The following is an 11839-nucleotide window of genomic DNA, read 5'->3' on the forward strand; positions in this document are numbered from 1 at the left end:
GTATTGTTTATAAATGATACTTTCTGAATTCAATATATAAACTACCACAATAGTGCAATAACAGTTATTTTAGATGAGCATAATTCAGGTTAGAATGTTAACATGTTGAATCAAGTACTGTGATATTTTCAGGCGTTACTTTGGTCCCCGTGAACAGCCGGATTCCTGAAGCCCCGTACAAAATGCCGTGTGAAATGGCAGGCGACACTTTAGACTTTCTCTCGCTCGGAGCCAGCTTAGAACGGCAGGAACTAGAGGTAAGATGGCTTCGGGTAGAGATTAGAAATGTTTAGGGACATCTTCTGAGTTATATGGTAGAAGAAACGGGCTGTGGTGGCGTTGTTTATGGCTAAAATAGCGAGATACTTCGCCATACGTAGTTCATGTAAATTTAGGGGGAGGGGGGCGGCCTTTTAACAGTGACCCTTTTACCCATCTTTTTCAAAATATTTCATTTTTTGGAAGGTTTGAAATAATTTACTGTGGTAAACTTAGAACAACAGCAGACAGTGCAGTCGTATGGCTGTCATATTACTGTAAAGCAACAACAAACAACATAACGTTACATGTACAGAGTAGAGTAGAGTTGTATGAATAATTTGTTTCTTTAATCTGATCAATGCAAAAATTTTAATAGGCCTTATTTAAGTTATTAAGGTTGATGATGAACTTAATGGGCGATCAACTCCTGTCTTTGTCAAGGAATGGACAGTCCACTGCTTCTATAACGTCAAGCTATGCAGGTAGAACATGTTGTTCTGTGAGCAGTGGGTCATAAGTTGCAGAAAGTCTATGCCCGCCGCCCCCCCCCCCCACATCTATGTTGAGGGATGGTTGTAAGACCTTAATCAAGTTGATGTAACGTTAGAAGGACTCAAGTTGTAATTGATGTTTAGTTGTAATTGATGTTGAACTTTATGGACAGTCCCCAGGTGGGGTTGCCACGCCGACGGTGTACTGTCAGCTGCTTGCCGTGTACCTGCTGCAGAAGGACCTGTGAGTCTCACCTGTTTGTTTGTTTGTTTGTTTGCCCTGTTTGTTTCGTATAACAGGTACACCTAAACAAGGCCAGGCATAACACACCAGTTTTATAGTGTGTAAGTGTGTAAGAGACTGTGGGTTTGATCCACATACACTGGGAAGGACCATATTGACAACTATTATCAATAAGCATGTGTGGTGCGTGGAGTGCCTGTGTGGTGCAATGGCTAGAGCATTGGAATCAGAATCAGTATAGGTCCTGAGTTCGATACTTGCTATACTCCTGCCCCCATGTCATGACGGTGGAGTGATGCCCACCGAGCCTCACGGCTTATCTGTCTAAAGGTGCCCAAAACACCTATGGATTTGGTGCTGCCAGTGTGTCAACATCTGCACACTTGCCAGACTCGTGATTTTTTTTTTTTTTTAATCAATAAGCGTGGTGGGTTCTTTAACATGCTCGAGGTATGGCTGTCCTCAAACATGGTACTGTAAATGCATTTAAGTTCGCGGGGATTTAATTTCGCGGTAGCGGGAAAAATGACTTTTCGCGGTGGATTTAATTTCGCGGTAACACAATCTACTGCGGTCTAATACCTTAATAGAAAAATGTTCGCGGTGGATTTAATTTCGCGGTAAAGTGGTCGCCGCGAAAACCGCGAACATTAATCCACCGCAAACATTTCTGCATTTACAGTAACTCCGCTTTACATACATGTACGGATTACTGTAAGTGTAACGTTTTCCAATAGTGTGCAATTCTGCCTTACAACAAATATTGACCTTTGTTTGTTTTCCACAGAAATAATGCTAAATACCTCTGGAAAAGGATTCCGCAGGCAATCAAAAATGTAAGTATGTTACTACATTTATACGTATGTAATACTACGTATACACCAGGGCTATCTCTTAGGTATGTAATGAATGTGTATAATTTATTATAATGTGTTTGCAAGCCTATGCTAAGCAGCACATCATGATACCCTGTCACTAGAACTAAGCTACATCAGGTGGTGTGTATATATAAGGATAATATATATAATGTTATATATACTGTATATATTTATAGAGAGAGAGAGAGAGACTCCATTTTAATCAGTTGTAGCAAAACAAAGTTTTTGCTGATACAACAACCGAACATCCATCAGATACTATGTGGGCATGACATTCTGAGCATGTACTACACCTGATCTGAGTCATTGGTAAAGCTTCATTAACAAATAAGACTTTAGAATGAATGTGCACAACTTGTTACTGCAGGCTAACCCTGAACTGGTAGCGATTTGGGCGGTCGGTAAAAAGATGTGGCAGCGAGACTTTCCCGCCATCTACACGTCCCTGTCAGCCTTCCAGTGGTCAGCCGAGGTCAAGCAGATCATGGCAGCTGTGGCAGGTCCGTTTGTTTGTTTGTTTGGTAGCAGTCAGATGAAAGATGTCTTTTAAAGTTTACTCCAGTAAGTAAGTAGATAGATTTTAGAAATGGTCAGATGGTACCATGGAGGCATCCACTATCTCTTAGCACCTAGTGGATGCTGTCTGAAACAACTGTTTCCAAACTATGTCCGGTTTCTTGGGCAACTATTACTTTGTGTATTATATAATCATATTCAACGTTTCTGATATCAATTGTTCTCAGAAATATGTTATCATTATAAGTTAGTTTACTCCTATGTTTTATATTTTGTTGGTTCATCATACTATGCTTTGGTTGTGTGTGCCTGCAGGGTGGATTTAAAATTGGCCATGTGGCAACATGTGGTCCCTGGATAGATAAAAATTTCAAAAATGATAAAATACCATTATCCAACCCCTACAGAAAGCGTTCGCAGTCGAGCGTGTGACCTGGTGGCACAAGCCTACTCCTCCATCAGTGCAGAGGACCTGGCAGCCTTTCTCGGCATGTCTGTGGACGAGGCTGTCAAAGGTTTGTTTGTTTGTTTGTTTGTTTGTTTGTGTGACCTGGTGGCACAAGCCTACTCCTCCATCAGTGCAGAGGACCTGGCAGCCTTCCTCGGCATGTCTGTGGAGGAGGCTGTCAAAGGTTTGTTTGTTTGTTTGTTTGTTTGTTTGTGTGACCTGGTGGCACAAGCCTACTCCTCCATCAGTGCAGAGGACCTGGCAGCTTTCCTCGGCATGTCTGTGGACGAGGCTGTCAAAGGTTTGTTTGTTTGTTTGTTTGTTTGTTTGTTTGTTTGTGTGACCTGGTGGCTCAAGCCTACTCCTCCATCAGTGCAGAGGACCTGGCAGCTTTCCTCGGCATGTCTGTGGACGAGGCTGTCAAAGGTTTGTTTGTTTGTTTGTTTGTTTGTTTGTTTGTTTGTGTGACCTGGTGGCTCAAGCCTACTCCTCCATCAGTGCAGAGGACCTGGCAGCTTTCCTCGGCATGTCTATGGACGAGGCTGTCAAAGGTTTGTTTGTTTGTTTGTTTTGTTTATGAAGGCTAGACATCAAGTAAACAATATTTAAAGGCATTCAATCTCTTCAAATGGATAAATATCGGAGATTTACTTTCTAACGTTTCTTCAGCGTTACTGGAACAAACTGGCAAAACCATTCAAGACGAGTACATCTAACTGAAAACCAGTTGAACATGTCAAAGTGACTAACTCAAAACCTCCTTGCTACTCCTCTTGAAGTAATTTTGTTGTTTCTCCCACCCCAGCTGTAGTGGAGAGAGGCTGGCAGGCAGACCCCCAGACCAGGATGGTCACACCCAAGAAACCAGGTCAGATATACAGGTTACATGCTACATGTTACGTGTCTGTCTGACAATACACATGCTGATTGTTTAGTGGATGGATGGATGGAGGGAGGGAGGGATGGGGGGAGGGAAGGAGGGATGATTGGGTGGAGGGACAGATGGATGGATGGAGGGAGGTAGTGAGGGGTGGATGGATGGATGGATGGATGGATGGATGGATGGAGGGATGGATGGAGGGAGGGATGGAAATGAGGGATGGATGGAAGGAGGGATTGAAATGAGGGAGAGAGGGATGGATGGATGGATGGATGTTGATTTGACATTTTTCAAAATTTAAATTTAACAGAGCAAGCACATTTTGATTTATTGATTTGTTGTTCAACTTTTGTTCCTGTCCATGTTAATGTTGCTTGATATTTTACCCAAGTGATCAGCATTCACAGATTATTGATTGATTGAATGATTGATTGATTGATTGACTGATTAATTGATTGTTTGTTTGTCTTATCCCAGCCCCAGCTGCCGTGCCCCCCAGGGAAAGTTCTCAGCACCTCCAACAGTTCACAGATCTCGTCGCCTTCCTCGAAAACTGACAACAGCTCTAAATGTTAGGATGACAGAAATTATAGTTGTTAAAAGTTTGTTTGTTTATGTGTTTGTCTATCTTGTAAAGAATAAGTGATAAACAAAGCATACATGTAATACACTAGTCAATACAAAACAAGTTTGTTGGTTTCTTCATCTGTTTGTTTATTTTGTAGTGAGTAAGTGGTTACCAAGGAGTAGACTGATAATACCCTGGAACTGTACGTAGAATACAGATGTGCCCTGTGTGGCAGAGACTGTCATTTTTGTAGAGGACTGTTCAGCCACAGTCAACTGTCAATTCAGACAATTGACGGAAAAACGGACACTGGCTTGAGCCCTGGCCGGGACTTATTATTGGGGTCCCCAACCACTGGACTACACAATCTAGACATTCAGTTGTTCGTCCTAAGAAAGTAACTAGAGTTTATCTGAAGTGATGCATATTTGAAAAGACAAAAACATTTGTTTTTGATCATGTGTACAGTGCAATTTACGTATATGAGTGAAAATAAAGCTATGTGCCGTCTGTGTGCAAGTGTGAATTATAATATGTCCATGTGACAGTCTTTGAAATGCAAGAATACAGAACTTTCCAGACTTCGGGAGGGATTAAACGTGTATTCATAGTAATAAGCATACCAAAAATCATGTCAATCTACCAACACCCTCTTGAGTTATTCTTGTCCAGACTTTTAAACAAATTGGCCCCTGCAGTTCAAAAAAGATGCTAGGGGGCCAAACTTAATAGTACTCTCTGTGCCAAGAGCTATCTACCACTCATAAATCATGACCAAAGCATGTCCAGAACACATCAAAAATGGAAGTTCCACCGCAGTACGTTAGAAAGCTGTTAGGGAACCTGTCATCAAACTTGACCATCATTTTCCTGAACCCTACCCACCTACCAAATATCATCAGGCTCTATCCTAAGGCTTCTCCAGTTTTACTGTTCAGAGACAGTAAAACACACACAGACAAACACATACACCAAAAATATAACCTCGGCAAAGGTGTCCATTGATTTTATTGGGTACTTGCAGTTGTACATACCAGCAGGGATCAGATTGTGGCCTGAATTGCTCTGGTTTTCAATATGATAGAGACATTTAAGATCGTTTGTTATTTTCATCACTGTTGTATTCGTGTGATTTTTGACAGCTGACTTCACCCGATTGATGGTAAGTGATCTTTACTATTCTTTAAAGATGAAGTATGGTAAGAAATGGCTTTACATGGTGTGGTCACTGAAGTAATGGTCATTAATACATAGTAGGGAGAAATCATGCACTTGGTATATCAACCACTAGAGGGCGCTGTTGCACTGTGTACCAAACATGCTCAGTAGGTTGAGTTGTTTGGGGCCTGCGTTGGCATTTTACGGCCTTGTCTGTGTTTCTATGTCTCAGATAGTTTTGTTCGTTTTCTCCTTTCGCAAAAATGCTTATTTTCTTTTGGATTACTTGTTCGCACGTGCATGTCATGCCCCGAAATGACACCTGTTGCGGGCCGGTCCTACGCGTTGCAGGCAACTCGCTAGAGGTCGCTGCTGGACCGTAGCTCCCACAGTACCTTACATCGTCGAAAACCGTTTATATGAAACTTGAAAGAGTGATGGCGATGTTAAGAACAGCCTTGTTTAACAAATGAGGGAAAGTTTGGAGCGTGGTCCGTAATGTTCTTTATTAGACATGGCGTCTTGTGGTCATGAGAATCGCGATAAGAAAACTCCCACCATACCTTTAATAATTAAGACGCATTCCTTACTGTTTAGGCTGTTTATTAGACCTGGCGGGTTGTGGCCACGACACGTAAGACTAAAAATCATTCCTTAAAAAATCTGACAGCTTGTGGCCATGAGAATCACGATAAGAAAACTCCCCCGTTTTCCTTAAAGACGAATTCTTGGTAGTTTATTAGACCTGACGGGCTGTGGCCATGACCCATCCGATAAGAGCAGTCCCCGCCCACTCTCCATCCACCAGGCGCCGAGCTGTCTGGGGTCGGCGGTGCGTGGCGGGCCGGGCGGCGCGCGTGTCCGCACCGTTCCGCTTCTGAATGTTCCGTCTCGTACATTCTCCCACAGCAGAGATGAATCTGTGTCGTAGAAACTCCTGGACCAGAATGAGTATGTAACGACACTGGTCCCTCGAGCCTCTGCGTAGGAGAATGGCCTTCGTCACATTTCGAAACAGGGGCCCGGCCAGGCAGCTTTCGGGAAAGAAAAGTAGGACTAACAAGAAGCCGAAGCGTACATGAAGCAACATTTAGATTTCATATTTACGGCAGTATCGTGATAAATGGTAAAAAAATATCGAGACAAAAGAGAAAATATATCACTTCGAGTTCGAACCCGAGTCAAAAAGCCGAAACAAACAATCAGCTACGCCACGATGCAGCATGGATGTGACGTCATGACAGAGCTTGCAAAATAATTTGAGCGACGTAGTGTGCGAATATAGCCTGGTATATAGCCGTAATATAGCTCCCGAGTCTCTTCTGTCCTCTTCGCAAAGACAGTACGAAGAGGACAGAAGAGACTCGTGAGCTATAATACGGCTGGATACCAGGCTATGCGAATATACATAAAAGGGCGACGACCGTTACGAAAGGCGACGACCGTTTAGGAGACGGAAACTCACCTCGCGTACACATCATCTTCAGCTGGATGTAACGTATAGCGCTATAACTCCAGCTTCCTTTGCTTGCCCCAGTTAGCCTCCTTTTGAAACACCTCTGCTTCTTGGCTGAGCAACTGGCTTATTGATATCGTCGTCAAAACTATGGTTTCACAAAGGCTATGATCAATATTTTTGCCGTTTGGGTCTGTTTGTGAACAGCATAACTCCAGAAGTTACGACTGGAACATGTGTGGGTTTTCTCCGAGGTGCTGAACGACCTATCGTTTCACACGTTAGACAAGGTTTGGTCTATGATAACATGTTTTCAACCACTTCATATATTTGATTTTGTTCACTTGCAATTAGCCCGGGCCCCCATGGGCATGAAGTTTCTAAAAACTTTCTATCATTGGGTATGCTAGCTATTCTCTGTCTGAATATAAAGTAAATATATATTGCATCTCGTATCCCGAAGTCGGTTTCGAATTCCTTTCATTGCCTGAAAATTATGATTACTTGCTCGAACGCTATTCCATTCTTTTCACTCTTTTCATTAAACGAGAACTTTCTGCGCAATTTAGAAGACTTACCAGGCCTTTGTTCGTCGTCTTTTAACGTAGATGAAAACGCCAACTTCAAAATATCTCGTCAGATTCTCCTGATTTCTCACGAGATGGTTGCAAATCCCCCCTAAAAGGTTTTGGAAACTGCGCGCGTGCAGAACATGTTAAAAGGCTTACCCGAAATCATGATAATATGTTACTCTAAGGCTTCAATGACTCTCATTAGCATCGTGTTAGTGAGCGAGCATTTCTCAGAAACTGCCCTTGATCTGAACTAAGGGGAAATTGTTTCTGATTTTGAGCAGCAAAAAGCGTGGCTCAGTTCAACACACGCACACATACAAGGACGCACACACGCACACACACACACACACACACACACACACATACACACGCGCGCACACACACACACACACTCACTCACACACACACACTCAGTCACACACACACACACACACACACACACACGTGTACACACAAGTCACACACACACACAGACACACAGACACAGATCGTCTTGGTCATGTTTTGTTTCGCCTTTGTCTACAGTGGTAAATTTCATCATAATCGGCATAATAAAGTTTGATTCAGCATTTGATATTACATGTGTAGTAGTAGTTATTCCACCCTCCAACCAACGTATGTAGATGGCACAGTCCGGTCAGCCCTGCCCACCCCCCTGAGCCGCCCAGTTTGGTACGGTCCGAACATGCCCCGCCCACTCGCGCCTCACTTGAATCTGTGATTCACACGGCGAGGTGCAAATATCGGAGCTCTGCCGCCGTTTGGGGACAGAAACTCGCGTTTTGGGACATTTTGCAGCCGAGACTGGACCCGAGAGGACAAGATCTTACGCACAAGGTATGTCTGCTGCAAGTTTGTAAGATTTCAGCGCCAAAGCTGACCAGAAATCGGGCGGGAAGCGATCAAAATTATCCTCCGTGGGGACGAGCTCGCATATGTTGTCACCCGTGCAGAAAAATCGTCTGTTTTCCTCAGCGCGATCCCGGCCCCCCGCTGAAGTGGCGATCTCTGCTCGCTCGCTTTCTTCGAAGCGTTTCTTAAACTACTCACGTCTTCAAGGAGGTGACAAGACCAGAATATCTTTAAGTTTTAAGACAAACAGCTTCTTGTACGGGTTTGTCGTTGTTTTTGTTGTTAGGGTCATGATTGCAGATGACACCACCGTCAGAAATCACCTGTAGTGTAAAATGTCGTCTGCAAATATTTAGAAAGCGTTCGTCATGCCGATTTTTCACGCCTCATTTCTGACAGTGGTTGTCCCTCGGGACGCGCGATAAATTATTTATCTGTCATACTGTCCGGAAGCAGTTAAAGTGCTTGATGTTGTCGGTTCGAAAACGTCGTCTGCTAGAAATTAAAATGGTGTCTTGCGAAAACACGCAACATGTTTTGTCAATAAATTACATAAGTGCTGTCCGCATGCTAAAAATGTTTTCGATCCGGCAAATAATACAACATTTCCCATATATTACAATTACATCAATCACTATCTACTGGAAGTATGTTTGCTGAAATTTTGCATGGATTAAGACTTTTCAATGTTGTTTATCAAAAAGGCACACTGTAATTGTGTACAGTTAACATTAACTTGACTACGCTTGAATACGCCTATTTCTCAACTAGCATACTGGTACTTTGCAAGAATTTGCTTGCCTTATAATGTAGCCACAATGTGAAAATCGGATATGATTTTGTAAACTGACAATCACATGAATTAAGTCCTCCCATGGGAACCCTTAAAATGTCAGCTTTATAGTTTCAAAATCTCCTCACCAAGACCCCGTTTCACACCTTTCCCCAGATTGTGACTTTGCTACCCCACGATTTAATATGCTGAAAAAAGCTTGTATTGTTGTAACTTCGATGCCTCGTGTCATGATTACCATAACATTATGCTAGAATCCTGCCAAGATGTTGGCAAGGACCTGTAACCATGTTTTGTATCTAAGACTTTGAAGTTGTTAGGAAGACAGGTGAGTTTGTTTTCTTAAGGTGCCCCACAAGTGCTCCCAGTATTGACTGTTCCCCACTAGTGGTGCAATGCTTCAGTTATCAAAGGTGTGCATGGAGAGTTCTCAATAGAACAGGGTCAGGGGAAGTGGCTGTGCACAAACACACGGTGCTTCAAGGTTCTGGACCAGTTCCTTGTAGAGGGTCTGCATGCTCTTTTACGTAAGGGGTAGGCAGCCTATTTTATTTCCCGTAATTCGTAGGGAAAACCATCATATGTACATAATTTGAAGCGAGGCGACCAAACAGAGCGTAATTGCCTTCTTTGATTTAGCGTAATATGTAGGGGGTTCTTCTGAATTCAGCGTAAATCGTTGTCGGGACCCCCCATGCAGACCCTCCTTGTAGTCTCCAAGCAGACTTGTCAGCTGGATAAGAAAAAGAGAAGAATTTGGCAAAATAGGGAGAAAAAAGTTGCCATGGGATTTCAGTCTTTTGCAGTCCATCCAGCTATTCGCTGGCTGGTCAGTGCACTCCTGGGCCAATTAACTCCTATTAAACTTTTAATAACTTGGCAAAAGTCTGCTATTACTACTTGGCCAGGCCAGAGTCTGGTAGAGACCAAGTTCCTTGGGCTTGAGGATATGTATATCCTGAAATATACAAAGGAAGAAGGAATACTAAGAAACAAACTTAAAACTAAGGTCTTGAAATGTCTTTGATATGTTTGACACAATACTCAATAAAAACATCTTTATGTAACAGTCGACAGTTGTAGATGTATTTGATATAGAATAAAGTCTATGAGAGGGCCAAACCGATATAATTTGTTGGCTCTTGTATCAAAAAGATAAAAGCTGAGCTTGTAAATAAAAATGAAAACAGAGGCTGAGGGAAAAGTTTGTACCTTAATTGGTACACACTGTAGTTTAAGGAGTGGATATAGTCAGACTTAACTTTTCCTCCCAACCCTCTGTTTTCAACTTTACTTTTTGCCGAACTTCTTTGCTTAAAAAAATGTTTGATAACCCAGAAAATAGATCGCAGTAGACTTTGTAGCGACCAGCATTTCCTTAGATACCGAGTTGCACAATCTGTGCCTCCGCAGTACCTTACCTGTAGGGATTATGTATCGTTTGTTTACCTGGCTTTTGTCACCCATTCATGCCTGCAATCTCCTGTAACAATGCAGGAGTGAGTAGTAGTGGGAAGCAAGTCTGGCTTGTCTGTTGTGCCTACTGCACTGTTCTACTGTAAATAAAGATTGCCCTGATCTTATGTAGGTGTAGTACTTTAAATGCATTTAAGTTCGCGGGGATTTAATTTCTCAGTAGTTGGAAAAATGACTTTTCGCAGTGGTTTTAAGTTTGCGGTAACACCATAGGCTGCAATCTAATACCATAATAGATCAATGTTCGCGGTGGTCTTAAGTTCGCGGTGAAGTGGTCACTGCGAAAACCGCGAACATTAATCCACCGCAAACATTTCTGCATTTACAGTAAGCGGTAAATTGTGTTAGTACTGTACCTTTACAGCAGTTCATAAGTGCTGTTAGTAAGTTGTTTGCCTCAAATTCCAAACTGAAGTATGGTTTTTCAACATTTTTGGTCATGTCTACACTTATAAGTTATCATCATGATGAGTAGATTCTATGAAATTTGATAAAATAGCACATCTTTGTCATGTGAATCGTAAGACAAAGTGCTAGTATTTATATGTGATTCTGTGGGAAAATCAGTGAAAGAAATGTAACATTGTGGCTAGCTTGGGAATGTAACAAATGAAGTGCAACATGATATGTCTGAATGTAGCATATACTATAGTGTTACAATTGCATGTCTGCATCAGGGGAGTGTAGCAATTCTGTGTAATGGATACTGGCATGTGTGGGACATGGTTTACTAGACATGGTTACTTACTTACTCAGCTGAATTTTGTCACATACTTGTAACTTGACACCAATTCTTAAGTAAAGACTGACAGGGAAATGTCTTCCATCCTCTATCAACAGGGCAAACTTTAATTATGGAATTTTGTAGGTTTAAGCATTGTTTTTTTGGCAACAGGGTCAGATAGACAACCGTGTTAAAGATAGTATTTTGTTGACCTCGTTGTTTTGAAGCAAAAATTTGCGTGTTATCTATAAAATACTGTTTCCGTAAGCTTCTCGTGTTGAAAAAATATTTTTCGGGTGAGAGCGTCGGAATTTGCTGGAATGGATATCGCAAGTGATTTATTTGGATCATCCCATTTTTAAAGACATGGGATTTCGATACTCCATTTCATTTAAAGCTCAACATTTTGGAGCTCAATATTAAGTGTCATATAACAAAACGCATCTGATTGTTGATTTTAACCTTGGTCATGCATTTTTGTATACATATTTATGAAAGTATATCAAAGTATAACATAAT

The 11839-nt window shown here is 42.0% G+C and overlaps 1 protein-coding gene across 1 annotated transcript; it reads left to right on the top strand.

The window, feature by feature from the left end:
• Positions 1–140: 140 nt before the first annotated feature.
• LOC118406263 (COP9 signalosome complex subunit 8-like) lies at positions 141–4400 on the top strand. Its single transcript, XM_035806194.1, has 7 exons — positions 141–257; positions 926–996; positions 1784–1832; positions 2242–2374; positions 2798–2905; positions 3644–3706; positions 4196–4400. Exons 1-7 carry the CDS (start codon positions 183–185, stop codon positions 4273–4275), a joined length of 579 nt encoding a protein of 192 aa, XP_035662087.1. The 5' UTR covers positions 141–182; the 3' UTR covers positions 4276–4400.
• Positions 4401–11839: the final 7439 nt, after the last annotated feature.

The sequence above is a fragment of the Branchiostoma floridae genome, chromosome 18 (genome assembly GCF_000003815.2).
Source record: "Branchiostoma floridae strain S238N-H82 chromosome 18, Bfl_VNyyK, whole genome shotgun sequence".
Lineage (NCBI taxonomy): Eukaryota > Metazoa > Chordata > Leptocardii > Amphioxiformes > Branchiostomatidae > Branchiostoma > Branchiostoma floridae.

Coding starts and splice junctions, on each gene's coding strand:
- LOC118406263 (XM_035806194.1), top strand. CDS start 183: ATGCCGTGTGAAATGGCAGGCGACACTTTAGACTTTCTCTCGCTCGGA. Junction 997..1,783: donor TACCTGCTGCAGAAGGACCT/GTGAGTCTCACC, acceptor TGTTTTCCACAG/AAATAATGCTAAATACCTCT. Junction 1,833..2,241: donor TTCCGCAGGCAATCAAAAAT/GTAAGTATGTTA, acceptor TTGTTACTGCAG/GCTAACCCTGAACTGGTAGC.